This window comes from Arvicola amphibius, chromosome 7, assembly GCF_903992535.2.
Source record: "Arvicola amphibius chromosome 7, mArvAmp1.2, whole genome shotgun sequence".
Taxonomy (NCBI): domain Eukaryota; kingdom Metazoa; phylum Chordata; class Mammalia; order Rodentia; family Cricetidae; genus Arvicola; species Arvicola amphibius.
The window spans coordinates 50,755,410-50,772,554 of record NC_052053.1 but is presented as its reverse complement, the minus strand read 5'-3'; the positions used below and the strand labels follow the sequence as shown (position 1 = coordinate 50,772,554).

Here is a 17,145-nt window from a genome sequence, read left to right as displayed (position 1 = left end):
ACACACACGCACAAGTGTTCACACATACATGCACGACTGCTCACACACATGCACATGTTCATACACCCACATGACTGCTCACACACATGCACATGTTCATACACATACATGCATGGGTGCTCACACAAGTGTTCACACACGTACAACTGCTCGCACACATGCATGTGTTCATACACACATGTATGACTGCTCACACATGCACCTGTTCATACTCTCTCTCTCTCTCTCTCTCTCTCTCTCTATCTCACACACACACACACACACACACACACACACATACACACACACTCACATGCTCTACCAAAAGAGGCAGTTTTTGTGATGAGCTCCTCTGAGAACAAAGAGCTTCCTGTCGAGAAGAATGTTCCTTGGGGCTTCATTAGACAGCTTTTCTGATGTCTCTGCAGCTGTCGTCGCCCCAGAGTTGGCTTTCTGATTTTGTACAGGTTTGTGTATGTTAATAAACTGTTAGGAGCCAGGTAGCTACCAAGATAAAGAGGCAGGCTTCACCAGATAGGCCCTCCCCTCGGGATAACCCCACAGGCCACCCTGAGAATACAGCAATGGAGCAGCCAGGAACAGAACCTAGAGATGACGAGAGAAGCCGGGGACAGCACTGGGGACCGTCAGCCAGTACGATGCCCTGCACCTCAGCTGTCTTTCCTCCTGCGCTGCTGCTCTCGGCCCTGTGTCTTCTTCCTTCACCACACCCTTGCGATCTGGGGTGCTTTCCTCCCCACCCTTTCTTAGTGACCTCTGTTTTTTCTTTCCCATGGGATCCCCAAATAGTTTTTGTTAGCTCTCGTATCTCAGTCTGTTCGCTGGGCCTGCAGGTGGTTTTCCACTTCTTCTACACCTCAAGGTGCTGATATCTTGAGGATGGGATGCCTTTTTAAAAGTCTGAGTAGAGGGCTGGAGAGATGGCTCAGCGGTTAAGAGCATTGCCTGTTCTTCCAAAGGTCCTGAGTTCAATTCCCAGCAACCACATGGTGGCTCACAACCATCTGAAATGAGATCTGATGCCCTCTTCTGGCCTGCAGGCAGACCCACAAGACAGAATATTGTATACATAATAAATAAATGAATATTTAAAAAAAAAGTCTGAGTAGAACGGGGGGGCTGCAGTGACGTCGCAGCTGTTGGCTGGGTCAGCAGATGGACAGAAACCCCACAGTCGCCTTTGTTCTTGCAGCGTGTCCAGATGCCCTGTTTAACGAGCTGGTGAAATCCCGTGCAGCCAAAGTCATCAAGACGCTGACAGAAATCAACATTGCTTTTCTGCCCTATGAGTCCCAGGTGCAGTCTGTTTCCTCGTTGTTCCATCAGTTGGGAGGGGAAGGGATCATTTTCTGAATCAGCAAGTGGTGTTCTGTGCAGTGTTTATTCAGGGAAATGGTCTTCCATGCGTCTGCCCAACGCGTCATCTCGGTCACCCGCCGTTGCTGATGCTTATGGTCACTGTGTTCCTTGTATGTGTCACCATTGGTCACTGCTCACTCGTCTTTACTGACTCCTCGAATAACCCAAAGTAGCCGTTCCTAAAAGAGGGAGAAAAGGAGGGGCAGAGAGCAGAGCGCCCATCTGCCGCAAAGAAGTCTGTTTTTATTGGCGTTAGCCCCAGCCTGTCATGTGCTGAGAGAACAGATGGTCACCTCCGTCATCAGCTGTTAGCATTTCACTCAGCCTCACCCAAAGGTCCCAACAGCAAGGTCCTTCCCGTGGGGGGAAGAAAAACAGCAGCGAAGCTTTTAGGTTCACAGAGGTGAAGCTGACTGTGAGAGCAGATATAAAATTTATTTGAATATTTTTAGGACCTGTCTAAATGTTTTCTCTGGGCAAAAGGCATCAGAAGCTACAGGGTTTATATTCGTCCTGTGGTGATGAAAGATGTCTACTGGATCGTTATGAATCAGCTGCAAAAACTGTAGGGAGCCTATGTTAGAGAGCTGTGGGCCTAGGGGCGCCGCTCGGTTGGTAGTGTTTGCCTAGAATGTAGGAAGCCTTGAACTGGGTTTTTATAAGCTGAGCGTGATGGCACAGGTCTGTGTTCCTAGCACTGGGGAGGTGAATGGAGGCAGAAGGATACAGAACAAGTTTGAGGTGAACCAGGGCTACATGAGACCCGGGGAGAGGGAGGGAGGGAGGGAGGGACGGAGGGAGGGAGGGAGGGAGAGAGAGAGAGAGAGAGAGAGAGAGAGAGAGAGAGAGAGAGAGAGAGAGAGAGAGAGAGAGAGAGAGAGAGAGAGCGAGCAGGAAGAGGTAGAGCTGGCTCACTGCCCTTTTGTTTGTCCTGAGCCTGTCTCCTGCTGGAAAGCTGTATATATTTATTCCCTTCACTTCAAACCCCACCATCACTAAATTAAACAGAATCCAGCTTTAGCACATACAGCATATTATATTTCAGAAAACATGAGAAATAGTAAGTTTTTGGTTTCATTTGGTTTTCAAGACAGGATTTCTCTGTGTAACAGCTCTGGCTGTCCTGGAACTCACTTTGTAGACCAGGCTGGCTTTGAACTCACAGAGATCCACCTGCCTCTGTCTTCCGAGTGCTGGTATTAAAGGCATACACCACCACCACCCAGCAGAGAAACAGTAAGTTTTAAAAACCATTTTTTTGCCAAGCATAGTGGCCCACACCTTTAATCCTAGGACTAAAGGCAGAGGCAGGCGGATCTCTGTGAATTTGAGGCCAGCCTGGTCTATAGACTGAGTTCCAGGTCAGCCAGGGCTGCATAGAGAGACCTTGTCTCAAACTAAATAAATGAATGAAATCACTATTTAAGGTAAACAGTCTCATCCTTATGATTCCAACACTTGGGATTCTGAGGGAGAAGCACCTTAAATCCAAGACCAGCCTGAGCTAAGTAGTGAGTTCCAAATCATCTTGAACTACAGAGCAAGTCCTAGTCTCAATAATGGTAATAAAAATAATAATAACAGTGACCACTTTTAAAATGAAGTCCAGGTAGTTTACACGAGTAAGAACTTGGGAGCGTTCTGATAGCTGCTGTACTCCATCTTAAAGAGAATTCTCACTTCCACAGCCTTCACCGAAAGGGGTGGGAGGAGGAGGGAGTACTTAGAGCCGTTTGCCGAAGACAGGATATTATTAAACCTATAAAAAGCTCCCTTATTTGCCCACAGTTGTGGCACAATCTCCAGCTCATCCTTTGTTTATTGAAAGCAAACTCAAACTGACCTATGAACCCTTGCAGTGACCTCCCCCAACATTATAGTCGGATGCCCCAGGTGCACACACCCTAAGATCCTTGGCATCACCCTTCCCTCCTCACGGAAGTCTTCTGCTGACAAGAAACACCTCAGCTCCTTGAAACCCTTCTCAGAGATCCTCCTGCATGGGTCCAGGCTCCCTCCCCTTGTAGCTGTCCAGTGCACCCTTCACCTGCTTCATTCTTTTCTCAACTTTATGTCAAGACCTTGACCTCATACAATTTACTTTTCATTGTGTTTAATGTCTGTCTTCCCCTAGTATGTGTCCGACTCCCGGGGAGCAGGGATGTTTTGGTCACTAATAGTGAAAGTACCACCGGGTGTTCACCACTAGGACTTATAGCCCCTGCGTGTGTTTTCCTCGTAGGTGTATTCCCTGGACTCTGCTGATTCTTTCCAAAGCTTTTACAGCCCTCACAAGGCTCAGATGAAGAATCCTATCCTGGAACGCCTGGCAGAGCAGATTGCAACCTTGTGTGCCACCCTAAAGGAGTACCCAGCTGTGCGGTATCGGGGGTAAGGCAACATGCTGGGCTGCTCTGGATGGCGTATTTTGTGTCCCACAAGTACAAGTTCAATCCCTGGAACCCATGAACAGATGGAAGGAGAGAACCAACTCCACAAAGTTGCCTTCACACTCATGCACATGTGCCATGCTTACATGTCTTCACACACATATCACAAAAATTACAAATAAAAATATTCTGTCAATTATTTTACCTTTTAGCACATCCACAAAAGAGCATATGTATATTTAGTTACTGAATAATCAAAATATAAACCCCTGTGCCACTGCAGTCATTTCCTGGTTTTTATTCTCTTTGAAATGTTTTCGAACCAATATCATCTTTGCAGAGGTTTTGAAAGTGAAATACAAAATCAGGCATGACGGGGCACAGCTGTAATTTTAGCACGTGGGTGGCTGAGGCCGAAAGATCAGGAGTTCACAATTGTTCTCAGATACACAGCAAGTTTGAGGCCAGCCTGGGCTACATAAGACCCTGATTCAAAATTGAGAGAGAGAGAGATGGAGGGAGGTGGGTACAGTGAATAATTCTCTAAAGGGCACTGTCTTTGGAGATATGTGTATGTGTGTACACATATGTATGTACATATATACATGTACATATATATGTATTGGGTTTTTTGAGATAGGGTTTCTCTACAAAGTCCTGACTGTCGTGGAACTCACTATTTAGCCCAGGCTGTTCTCAGACTTGGAGATTCACCTGCCTCTGCCTCTCCATATGCTAGGATTAAAGGTGTACGCCATCACCCAGCCAGTCTTTGAATCTTTAAAAAGGATTTAGTACTGGGTGTGGTGGCACACATCTTTAATCCCAGCACTTGGGAGGCAGAGGCAGGTGGATTCCTGAGTTTGATGCCAGCCTGATCTACAGAATGAATTTCAGGACAGCCAGGCATACACAGAGAAACCTTGTCTCAAATATATATATGGTGCTGAGAATTAAACTGGAGTTCTCTGGAAGAGAAGTCTACTTTCCTAACCTCTGAGCCATCTCTATAGTCCCTAGTCTATGGGTTTTATAAAGTCATTGACTCATTGCTTCCTGAATGCTGGGGGCCTAAAGACACAGTTCCACCCTTAGATGTTCCCGAGGATCGGCGAGCAAGTAATGATGGATCCCAGTAAGTGAGGGACACACTCACCAAGGCCCTGCTCACCAGTGCCTTCAAGCAGCAGACCCAAGTGGTAGGGGCATCCAGAGTGAGCAAAGGCCTCCAGCCTAGGACAGGGTAGAGTGGGCATGTGGCAGGTCTTAAGAGTGGGTTCAGATTGCAGTAGGTGGGTAAGAAAGGGTGAGGGCATTGACTGTTGCTGCTGGTGTAAGCAAAGGCTTCAGGAGAGCAAAGGGCAAGTGTAGTGTGGCATAGTAGCCATGTAGGGCAGGTTTAATTTCATGAGACCTGAGGGGTTGGGACAGGGGAACACATCAGGGCAGGGAGAAGCAGAAGGGGGCAGTGAAGCCAGGTCACCAGATGCAAGCAGAAGGCCTAGGCTTGAGTGACGACAGCTCTGGGCAGAAAGGATGGACTGCGGTCTAGGGAGCAGGGCCGCCAGCGCATGACTCTGGTTCTGAGGGCCATGGGCTGAGCCTGCCCTTCGGTCCTGGTCTGCTGAGGCTTGGGTAGCAGGAGCTGGAGCTGGGAACAGAGCAACAGGGGCACTGAGGTTGGCGAAAGCGCAGATTGCAGGCCTATCTTCTAAGAGGCAAGGGGGTTGAATGGAATGAAGATTATTTCTGCTTCTGCTTAAGCTAGAAGAAGAAACAAGAAAAATCATTTACAGGCTAGGTACTAAGCAGAGCATTTGATTTTTCTTTTTAAACTACATATGTAGCATATGGGTTTGTTTATTCTTGAGACAGGATCTTGCTATGTAGCCCAGGCTGGCCTTAAACTTGTGGTGGCTGTTCTTCCCGAGCCTCCCAAGTGCTGCCATTCTAAGCATGTGCTGCCATTCTCACATCCATGGGTCCATTCTTATGGTAAAAATTCTAATATAGAAGAAGCTCCCTCCTCTCCTGCACTGCTGGCGTCCTGCCTAGAGGCTCTTGGCATGTTATCTAGATGCACAGGTGGCTTACCCTCTGTCTTTCTCCTTTGGTCAGGGAATACAAGGACAATGCCTTGCTGGCTCAGCTGATCCAGGACAAGCTGGACGCTTACAAAGCTGATGACCCCACAATGGGGGAGGTAAGCTTGGCCTTGGACAGCAAGGCCCTCATTCTGAGTAAACAGTGTTTACGTGGCCGACCTTGAGCCGGCATAGCCCTGCAGCTCACAGAGCAAACGTGAGGGCTGCTTCTCCTTCTTCTGCACAGTGATCTCCAGTGAAGTGCCCGAGCCTCTGGGGAAGGCTGACACAGAAGCATTCAGAATGTCCTGTTTGTCCTCCCAACTTCAGCCCTGAATGCCCAGGGAACTCTCCAGTAGCAGACTAACAAAGACAGAGAGTTGACAGCAGGCGGTCTCCTCTGTCTATGCAATGTGCCTCACTGGTTCATGCGTGTACTCACGTATGCACAGTTCTCTACACTCTTAACACACAGAGTTTTGTGTAACCAATGCTGCCGCTGAGATACAGAGCTGGGGGCTAGGGCGCTGCCCAGAGGCAGAGTGCATGCCTGCTTAGTGTGTGTGAGACCCTAGCGGATTCCCCAGACACAGAACTCTTCCATTAGTGCTGTGGACTTGTAATTGGACCCCTCAGTGTTGGGTACTCACTCCAGTTAGTCGCCCATTCGTCATGAACTTGTGTTCTGTTGCATAAGCTCGCTTTGGCCCCAGCCATAGCTTCAGGGCTATGTCAGGAGGCCCCTGGTAAACCGGCATATCCCCTGCAGGAACTGGTTCTCTTGTTGGGCATCAGGCACAGCACCCACTGAGTGTAGTTCCTGCAGCTCTGTAGCAAAGCAGTTCCCTTAATTGGAGCCACCCAAGTTGGTTGTGTGGCTTTTGAAGCATCTCTCTGTTTCTTGCCAGGGTCCCGACAAGGCACGGTCCCAGCTCCTGATCCTGGATCGTGGCTTTGACCCCAGCTCTCCTGTGCTTCATGAATTGACTTTTCAGGCTATGAGTTATGACCTGCTGCCTATCGAAAACGACGTTTACAAGTAAGTAGAAAGTGACAGGGTCCACAGTGACGGGCTCTGCAGATGCCTGGGATATGTTTGTGCTTTTTCACTTTTTACCTTTGTGTGTATGCATAGTGTGCATGCGTGTCATAATGATATGCATATTTGGGGGGACATGCCCTTAACCACTGAGCCATATCTCCAGTCCTGGTAAAATATTTAAACAGGGTTTCTAACTGACTGTTCTGTGCAGTGGAACTGCTTTCTTCCTTATAAAAAATATTACCTGACTGTAATCTCAGCACTCAGGAGCCTGAGACAGAAAGGTCCTGTGCTTGAGGCCAATCTGGACAACTTACTGTGAGAGCCTGTCTCAAGACAAAGAGTGGCCTTGCAATAGAGATTCTGGGGCTGGAGAGATGGCTTAGTAGTTAGAGCACTGGTTGTTCTTCCAGAGGACCTGATTTTGATTCCCAGAACCCACGTGGCAGCTCACAGCTATCTGTAGCTGTAGTCCCAGGGGACCTGATGCCCTTTCCTGTCCTCCACAGCCACCAGGCATGCACGTGACGCAGGGACATAAATGCAGGCAAAACGCAACATAATAAAAAGGAGCCGGGCGGTGGTGCACACCTTTAATCCCAGCACTTGGGAGGCAGAGGCAGGGGATCTCTGTGAGTTCGAGGCCAGCCTGGTCTACAAGAGCTAGTTCCAGGACAACTAGGACTGTTACTCAGAGAAACCTGGTCTCGAAAAACCAAAAAATAAATAAATAAAAATAAATTAAATGATCCTAGGGCTGGAGAAATGGCTCAGTGGTTGGGAGCACTGGCTTCTCTTGTAGAAGACAGGGTTCAGTTTTTAGCACCCACAAAGAGACTTAAAACTGTCTGTCATTCTAGTTCTAGGGAAGCTAATACATTCTTCTGGCCTCTGTGGGCATCAAAAACACACATGTTACACATATATCCATACATACAGGCAAACACTCAAACACATATAAGATAAACACATCTTTTTTGTTTGTTTTTTGTTTTTAGCACATCTTTTTTTTAAAAAATGAAAGTTCAGTCTGGAGAGATGGCTCAGAGGTTATGAGCATTGCCTCCTCTTCCAAAGGTCCTGACTTCAATTCTCAGCAACCACATGGTGGCTCACAACCAGCTGTGATGGGGTCTGGTGCCCTCTTCTGGCCTGCAGGCATACACATAGACAGAATATTTTATACATAATAAATAAATAAATATTTGAAAAAAATAAAAAGTAAAAGTTTTGCTGTCTGTGGCAGTGCATGCCTTTAATCCCAGCACTGGGAGACAGAAGCAGGAGGATCTCTGAGTTCAAGGCCAGCCTGGTCTACATAAGCAAGTTCTAGTGTAGCCAGTACTATATGGAGACACCTTGTCTCAATTAATTAATCAATCAATTAATTAAAAAATTAAAAATTAATATTCTAAAAATATCCATGGCTTTCAGCCCTTCTCCCTTTTGGAATCTCCCTGGGATTCCTGCCCGGACTTCCTCCCAGGTTGTTGGCTTTGGCCAGAGCCCTTTCTCTTTGCCCAGGAATTGCCCTCTTGGTGTCCCAGATGACCTGGCCAGCTGTCAGGTGGTCAGTGGCGTTATGAGCCACGCCCGGGATCAGCCGGCAGCTGAGAACACAGTTGGTATCCTTAGGAACCGAAGGAGACATCTGGGCGCGGTGGTGCACAACTGGGATCCCAGCGCGCGGGAGGTGCAGGCTGGAGGATCAAGAGGTCAAGGCCTGGCTTAGCTATTTTAGCTTGGAGCTGGCCTGGGATATACCTGAAACCAACAAAGCATCCAGAGGGGGCCCGGAAGGTGCCGTGGGCAGCCAGGCCACCCAGGTCCTCTCTCCTGCAGATACGAGACCAGCGGCATCGGAGAGGCGCGGGTGAAGGAGGTGCTTCTGGATGAGGACGACGACCTGTGGATCGCGCTGCGCCACAAGCACATCGCAGAGGTGTCCCAGTAAGAACCCTACCGCGCCTTCCCCAGGGCGGGCCCTTAACCCAGGGCTGGGAGCGGCGCTTGGCGGATGAACTCATCCTCTTGGCACAGTTGCTAACACGCCCTCGAAACTGACTGGTTCCCTGTTCCTTGCATGCGTGTTCTTCCACCTTCCCCAACTTAAAACGCCCACCGCTCAGGACAGGCGTTCTGAGGACCCTGGGAAAGCATGGGTGGCACTCTCAGAGGGGTGCCTCGTAAACATGGAGTGTTGAAGCCAGTCCATCCCACTGCTGCCAGACAGGTCTCGGCTGGTGTGTAAACACAGTTAGAAGGAGACAGCAGACCTTTCCAGAAAGCCACACTCGTCTCCTTCAGCTGGAGTATCCTCATGAAATCCACGAGGAAAAGTAGGAAGGCTTTCCTCCCTACAGTGGTTCTGTTTAGGGAAGTGGTTACCAAAACTTTTTGATCACTCAGCCTTAAGAAATACCAAGCTGGGCTGGAGAGATGGCTCAGAGGTTAAGAGCACTGGCTGCTTTTCCAGAGGACCTGAGTTCAATTCCCAGCATCCCAGGTACCTATAATGAGATCTGGCGCCCTCTTCTGGCATACAGGCCTATATGCAGGCAGAACATTTTATACATAATAAATAAATCTTGGAAAAAAAAAATAATACTGAGCCATAGGCTTAGGACGCAGCTCAGAGGCGGAGCTTTTTCCTGCCATTGACAAGGCCCTGGGTTCCACCCCCAGCTCCACAAAAATAGTGTTTTAATGGGGGGAGATTTTTTTCTTGTTGTTTTTCAAGGCAGGGTTTCTCTTTGTAATCCTGGCTGTCCTAGAACTCGCTCTGTAGACAAGGCTGGTCTCTAACTCAGAGATCCCCCTGCCTCTGCTGGGATTAAAGATGTATGCCACCATGCCCAGTACTGGGGAGGAAATCCTGACCGACATTTCTTGTTACTAAATTTATTTATGACTGAGTCGTATACTACATAGATTTGTATTTTCCAAACATAAAACATGAATGTTTCAATATGTGTGCATTTGGAAAAGAAAATAAACATGAGTGGACATCCAGTATTGTCCCCCTGGCCCCTTGAGCTGTCTGACACACCCTGCTCTAGAGTCCAGTGGTTCAGAGGATCAGCAAGAAGAGCGTGTATCCTTCACTTTAAACGCAAACCTCAATGGGAAGAGATTGCCACCTAGTCCCAAGGAAAACTGCATGTGGCGTCAGTGGTCTCTGCAGAGAGCCAGGGGCCCTGTGTTGAGCTGCCTCCCCCCCATTTTGCAGAGAGGTCACCCGGTCTCTGAAGGACTTTTCCTCTAGCAAGAGGATGAATACTGGAGAGAAGGTAAGCCCACTCATATCTAGAAGTCCTGGGGGGAGGGTTAGTAAATCATGCTGGTGCCCAGACACCCTGGGGGTCAGTCCCTGTCTTCTCTGGGTCCCACTAGGGAGTGGACAGGGCCATATTTATCCCTCACTAAATGTCTGCTTTATTTTTACATTTAAGATTCATATCTTAAGGGGCTGGAGAGATGGCTCAGTGATTAAGAGCACCGATTGCTCTTCCTGAGGACCCAGGTTCAATTCCCAGCACCCACACGGCAGCTCACAACGTCTGTGACTCAAAGATCTGACACCCTCACACAGACAAACATTCAGGCAAAAACAACAATGCACATAAAAAAAGATTCATACCTTAAAAAACAAAAACAAAACAACAACAAAAACCCACCAAGATCTGGAGCATGAGATGTGGGTCAGTTATATAGTGCTTGCTTAACAGTACAAACCTTGGATTCGATCTCCAGCACAACAGACAGGTCCTATCTTTCTGAAAGAGCCCTTGTCTTCCGGTGTCTGTGGACAGCTGCTTCCTCATACCCCGAGAGTTGGGATTTACCATTTAGGAGTATAACTGATCTTAAGCCAGACGAATCATGAGTGCTTTCGCTTGTGGTGGACTTAGAATTCATAACCTCATCTACCGAGGTCCCCCTGGCTCTGACCTCTTTTTACTCTGTTAGAAACGTCTTGCCCAGCCAGATGTGGTGTTTGCCTTTAATCACAACCAAGATGGTTCAGCAGGTGGAGGCATGTGCTGCCAAGCCTGACAACCTAAGCGTTTAGTTCCTGGAAGCCACATGCCAGGAGAAAACTAACTTCTGCAAGCTGTCCCCAAACTGCTCTAAGTGTGCTGTGGTGTTCATACATGTGCACTTGCACACAGACTGACTGGCTAAAGTATAACTTAAAAGGTTGGAGAGACAGCTCAGTGATTAAGAGCACTTACTGCTCTTGCAGAGGACCCAAGTGCAGTTCTCAGAACCCACATCGACTCACAACTGTCTGTAACTCCAGATTTAGAAAATTCAATGCCTTCTTCTGGCCTCCACCCGAATTCAAATGTGCATGAACCCACACTCAGACATGTAGTTGTATGAATCTTTTAAGTTATGTAATTAAAAATAAAAAAATATCTAATTTTAAAAATTCATAGCTAGACTTCAGGGTTTAATTCTCCACCTGGTGACAATTGTGATTACATTTGTGACCTTTTTGTTTGTTTGTTTTGGTTTTTGTTTTTGTTTGTTTCTCAAGACAGGATTTCTCTATAGCTTTGGAGCCTGTCCTGGCACTAGCTCTTGTAAACCAGGCTGGCCTCAAACTCACAGAGATCCTCCTGCCTCTGCCTCCTGAGTGCTGGGATTGAAGGTGTGCGCCACCACCGCCCGGCCAATATTTGTGTCCTTGAGTGGGCCCTTGTGGAGTCTAAAGTGGCTGCTGTCCTGCCACGGGCTCTCCAGCTTCTCAAGGCTCCGTTAGGTCTAGTGACACCGTGCTTCGTCCCCACAGACCACCATGCGAGACCTGTCCCAGATGCTGAAGAAAATGCCCCAGTACCAGAAGGAGCTCAGCAAGGTATAGAGATGCCACTCACTCTCCCCCCCCACGCCCCATCTGCCACCCCTCACCCCCACCCAGACCATCTGACTGGGAGGAGCCAAGCTGCAGGATTTCCCACGCCCTGCTGTCCCAGTCCATTCATGGAAATCTGCAGATTTTAGACTGAGTTTGCATTAGGAGAGGAAGGAAAGGGAGACTGAAGAAAGGCTGAAACCTCATTTCCTGTCCCTGCCCTCTTCTTCATCTTTTCCTTCTTTTCTTCTCCCTTGCGGTTGACTGGAGGCCTCAGTTCCTTACCACACAGGCCTTAGCCAGTGCCGGCTGTCCTCACACAGCTCTGGCTTCCCTCAGAGTGGCTGATCAGAGAGAGGGCCAGGGGAGCGTCAGGACTCTGTGTCCTGATCATAAAGGTGAACCTGTATCACTCACCTGCAGCGTGCTTACCCGCGCTGCTCCTGTCCTGTGCTCAGGGAACTGCTTCTAGAGGGAGGTGTGCCTCGTGCCGCCCCACCCCCTAAAAGATTTCTCCTTTCTCACCTGTAGGCCGTGGATTACCCCACTCTCCCAATAATACATTTTCTGTCGTAGCTGTGGGCATTGGAGTCTTTGTGAGGATGCTCAGTGTCCCGTGAGTCTGTGACTGTCCCTTCACTGAGTCTTGTGCTTTCCCTAGTATTCGACCCACCTGCACCTTGCTGAGGACTGTATGAAGCATTACCAAGGCACTGTGGACAAGCTCTGTCGTGTGGAGCAGGTATGGCTGTCTTCCTTTCCTTTTTGCATGGCAGAGCTGCTCTGCCTATTCACCCCACAATGTTAATCTCTGACCTCGAACATCTTGCAGAATCATAGGATCTAGAGAAGGAGAGCCTATGACCCCGGCTGTCTCAGCTGTGGAGCCAGTTTGGCTCCGCTCTGGCGGGTAGGGCCTAGATGCATCTGGAGTGCTGTGCCATTTGGATTTTGCATGCCTGGCTCTTTCCAAAGGCTCTGGTTTTCCTGGAATGGCAGAAGACAGTCCTGAGGAGTTGTGAGCCTAGCCAGGCTGGCGGATGTTTGTGTTCTCCTGTGTGCTGGTCCCGCTATGATGAGACCAGTTTTGGAGCCCGGGGTGCCAATGCTGCAGCAGGGCCTGAGTCCTCCCTAAACGCTGCTAGTCACAGACCTGGGGATTGAGTTTAGATGGACTTCTGCCATTGCTGGTGTGTTTGGTGTCCTCTGCTTCCTTTTCCCTACCGGCTAACTCAGCACAGACATCATTTTCACCTGTGTAGAGTACCCAGCCCAGAAACATGGCGAAGCCGCTAAGCTGTGTGCTGTTTTGTCACTGATTTCAAGCCCCTTGGTTAGCGGTCTCAGCTCAGATCCATGCCTCACATACACCCAACAGCCCTGAACTCTGAGCCATTCTCCTAGCCCCTGTCAGCTTCTAAGGAAGGAAGAAGACACTGAAAGATTTGAAGTGCCAGTCTTGCTGCCTAGGAGGCTGAGCCAGGAGGACCATAGGTTTCAGGGCAGCCTGGAAAACTTAGTGAGACACCGTCACGCACACCCCACCCCCACAGAAGTCATTCTGAAGGCTTAGCTGGGAGTCTCATTTTATAGAAAAACATCAGCTCATGCTCAGTGTGGAGCTGAGATCGTCCTCTTGGCTCTGTGTGAGAGGCGCAGTGTAGGTTTGCATGTCCAGTAGTATTGCCCGGGTTAGAAGGGAAGCAGCCCTCCCTCCAAAACTGCACCCATTTCTCAGGCAGTCTCCGCAAATGCATCCCCTCCCCAAGAGCTCAGCCATCCAGAAAGCAAGTTATATCTCATCAGTAAGAAACAAGTTCAGGCCAGGGTTACACAAAGAAACCTTGTCTTGAAAAAAACAAAAAAAGGGAGGGCTGGAGAGATGGCTCAGTGGTTAAGAACTTTGCCTGCTCTTCCAAAGGTCCTGAGTTCAATTCTCACCAACCACATGGTGGCTCACAACCATATGTAATGAGGTCTGGTGCCCTCTTCTGGCCTTCAGGCATACACACAGACAGAATATTATATACATAATAAATAAATAAATTTTTTTTAAAAAAAAAGGAAAGAAAGAAAGAAAAAAGCAAGTTCAGATTAACTTTGGGAGTACATTTTTTTTAATTACTTAAAAATATTAAGAAGTATTAAGCTAGTTGTGGTGGTGCCTACCTGCAATCCCAGCACTCAGGAGGCAGAGGTAGGTGGATCTCTGTGAGTTTAAGGCCAACCTGGTCTACAAGAGCTAGTTCCAGGACAGCCAGGGCTACACTGAGAAACCCCGTCTCAAAAAAAAAAAAATATCAAAATTTGGTAATGGCCTGGAGAGATGGCTCAGTGGTTAAGAGCATTAACTGCTCTTCTAAAGGTGCTAAATTCAATTCCCAGCAACCCACACGGTGACTCATGCCATCTGTAATGAGATCTGGTACCCTCTTATAGCCTGCAGACATACACGCAGACAACACTGTATACTTAATAAATAAATTTTAAAAAAATAAAAAATAAAAAAAGATTGAATTAGTTGCGAGTTGCGTTTCCCTGAGCTTAGAGAATATGCCCTAGGACTGGCAAAGATAGAAGTGCATACTGTCAAGCCTGGCAGCCTGAGTTCAGTCCCTGGAACCGAGGTGATGGAAGGAGAATGAACCTCACAAGCTGTCCTCTGACCTCCACTGTACACCATGGCACTCACACTAACATGACACAAACGTGTGTGTGTGTGTGTGTGTGTGTGCAAGTGTGTATGAGTGAGTGTATGTGTGTATGAGCATGTGTGTATGTGAATGAGTGTATGTGTGAGTCAGTGTGTGAGTGCGTGTGAGCGTGTGTGTGTGTGTATGTTTAAAAACAAGACTAGGTATGATTCACACTTTTAATCTCAGCATTAAGGAAGGAGAGGCCGGAGGATTTCTTGAGTTCAAGACCAGCCTGGGCTAGATAGTGTGTACCAGTTCAGCCAGAGTAACATGGTGAGACCCAATCTGCTTTCTTCCTGCTGAGCACTGGTGAGAGGCCAGGGAGAGGAGTCCTGCCTTCCTCAGACCACACCTGAACGTGAGGTCACCGTTTGTGTAAACTCCTGGGGTCCTGAGAGGAAAAGGAGCCCCCGGTACCATCCAGGCTACCTAGCATGCTGTGGCTGTGTGGGAACAGGAAGGGTGCTCCTGGCTCCCATGGCTGTGCCCATTCCAGCCTTTCCGTCTGTTTCCCATCACCCTTTCTGTCCTCCCAGCATTGGGAGGCCTTCCCTCATTTCTCCTCACCCTTGATGAAAACCGGAGGTGGAACTCATGACTCAGTGTGCCCTCCTGTGCCAGGAGTTGGGCTATAGAGTCCAGCCATGTAGCAGCACCTTGAGATGTCAGTTTTCATGTGTGGGAAATGAGCCCTAAATCCCTCACAGGGTCATGTGTCTATCAGGTTTAGGTCCCCTGGTGTCCCCTTGCAGGGAACAGCCACCTTTACTCCAGTGTGACCAGTTACCAAGCCCGCTCTGGACTCTTGTGCATAGCCATCCTGGCTTATGCCAGCCTGTTGCTGGAGGAGCCCTGCACACAGCCTGCCCCAACCACACCACAGAGTTGGGCATTTATAGATCACGAACTTTCTGAGAGTCACCACTTGCCCTGACTGTCACAAGAAATAGGGCCAGCTAGGTGTGTCTTCTCCAGGACCTGGCAATGGGCACAGATGCCGAGGGGGAGAAAATCAAGGACCCCATGAGAGCCATTGTCCCCATCCTTCTGGATGCGAACGTCAGCACTTACGACAAAATCCGCATCATCCTCCTCTACATCTTCCTGAAGAACGGTAGGAGCAGGAGGAAGAGGTGTGGTGGAGAAGCACCCTGGGCAGGGAGAACGCGGTGGGGGAGGAGCAAGGGGTTCTTTCTGCCGGAACTGCTGTGGGACCAGGTCAGGTGCATCACACACTGAGTACACAAGAAGCAGGTGTCACAGACAGAGCCATCTGACTTTTCCTGACCGTCTGCCAGATGTGCCCAGGTGGCCTCTCATTAGTAATTGAGACCTTCCTGTAACAACTGGTATTCAAGTCTGTAATCCTTTGTGAAGTAGAGGCAGGAGTATCAGGAGTTCAAGACCAGCCTAGACTGCAAGAGACCCTATCTAAAACAGTTGTTCAGCCATGTCATTGTACAAAAAATGGGTAATGAGGCTTTCTTGCCTAGTGTGAACTTTGGTCAGGGTAAAAGTGAGGAAGGACTGCAGGGAAGCCAAGTGGATGGGAACAGACAGGGGGTGGGGCAGATCCCCAAGTCATCATGGGCTAAAATAGGGTGCAAGCTTATTTTGAGCCCACTTAGATGTGGCTGACAGAGCACTGCCTGGGACTCCGAGAAGGAGAAGGGAAGCCACTGGGTGGGAACGGCAGGGCTAGGTGTGTGACAGGAGTCTTGTTTTTCAGGCATCACTGAGGAGAACCTAAACAAACTCATCCAGCATGCCCAGATCCCCCCGGAGGACAGTGAGATCATCACCAACATGGCTCACCTTGGTGTGCCCATCGTCACGGACGTAAGGGCCAGTTTGTAGGCAGGGAGGTTGTGGGAGGTTGGCATATTGTATCCTCTCTACATTCATGATTGGCAGCACCCGTGATGTGGCCATGTACCACCCTCTGCACCAAGAAAGGGGAAAGAGGGGAGAGGGAAGGAGGGAGGGGGAAGACGGAAGAGAGAATAGGAGAGACAGAATCAGAGATGAGGGCAGAAAGGACAATGAATTCAAAGTCAGGAACTAGACGTGTCCAGGAGTCACACGATCTGTCTCTGAACTCCTCTGAAACGGGCCACCCAGTTTTCCTGTCACAGCTCGTGACCTTGCCTCATCACCCCCTGTGAGGGTGGCAGCATCACCTGATCAAGTGAGCCCTGTGGCAGTGAGGTGACTGAGAGTGACATCAGGCAGATGGTTCAGAAGGTAGGGGCTCCCCAGTGCCCTCTGCGATGGTGGGCAGAAACTCTGTTTTGGGCAGTGCCTGAATCCCAGGCGGAGGAGCCCCCGCTGTGTGTTTCCCCCTAGAGGCAGACAACCCATGGAGCAGGACTGGCAAAACCAGCTGGGATCTTAAGAGGGACTGGGTTCACCTGACAGTGACTGCAGCTGGCAGTGTCTTTATAACTTGGGTCACAAAGGCTTAAAATAGTGGAACTGATTTACCCAGAACAGCCATGCTGCTGGCGCGAAGCGGAAACCCAAGTCATGCCCAACTAGTGTGTTCTCATTAATAGACAGCTAATTTTGCTTCGTTTTGTTTTTTAAGACAGGGTTTCTCTGTGTATCCCTGGCTGTACTGAAACTTGCTCTGTAGACCAGGCTGGCCTAGAACTCACAAAGATCCATCTGCCTCTGCCTCCCAAATGCTGGGATTAAAGGCTTGCGCCACCAC

At 49.0% G+C, this 17,145-nt stretch overlaps 1 protein-coding gene across 2 annotated transcripts in view; it reads left to right on the top strand.

The window, feature by feature from the left end:
* Stxbp1 (syntaxin binding protein 1) overlaps positions 1-17,145 on the top strand; it is a 63,706-nt gene that overhangs the window by 32,463 nt on the left and 14,098 nt on the right. For both annotated transcript variants that reach the window (XM_038337693.1, XM_038337694.1), the window contains exons 6-15: positions 1,193-1,296; positions 3,602-3,750; positions 5,868-5,952; positions 6,742-6,872; positions 8,718-8,825; positions 10,105-10,165; positions 11,674-11,739; positions 12,398-12,478; positions 15,408-15,546; positions 16,162-16,271. In XM_038337693.1, the coding sequence (XP_038193621.1) occupies positions 1,193-1,296; positions 3,602-3,750; positions 5,868-5,952; positions 6,742-6,872; positions 8,718-8,825; positions 10,105-10,165; positions 11,674-11,739; positions 12,398-12,478; positions 15,408-15,546; positions 16,162-16,271 (1,034 nt within the window). The remainder of the gene's footprint in view (positions 1-1,192; positions 1,297-3,601; positions 3,751-5,867; positions 5,953-6,741; positions 6,873-8,717; positions 8,826-10,104; positions 10,166-11,673; positions 11,740-12,397; positions 12,479-15,407; positions 15,547-16,161; positions 16,272-17,145) is intronic.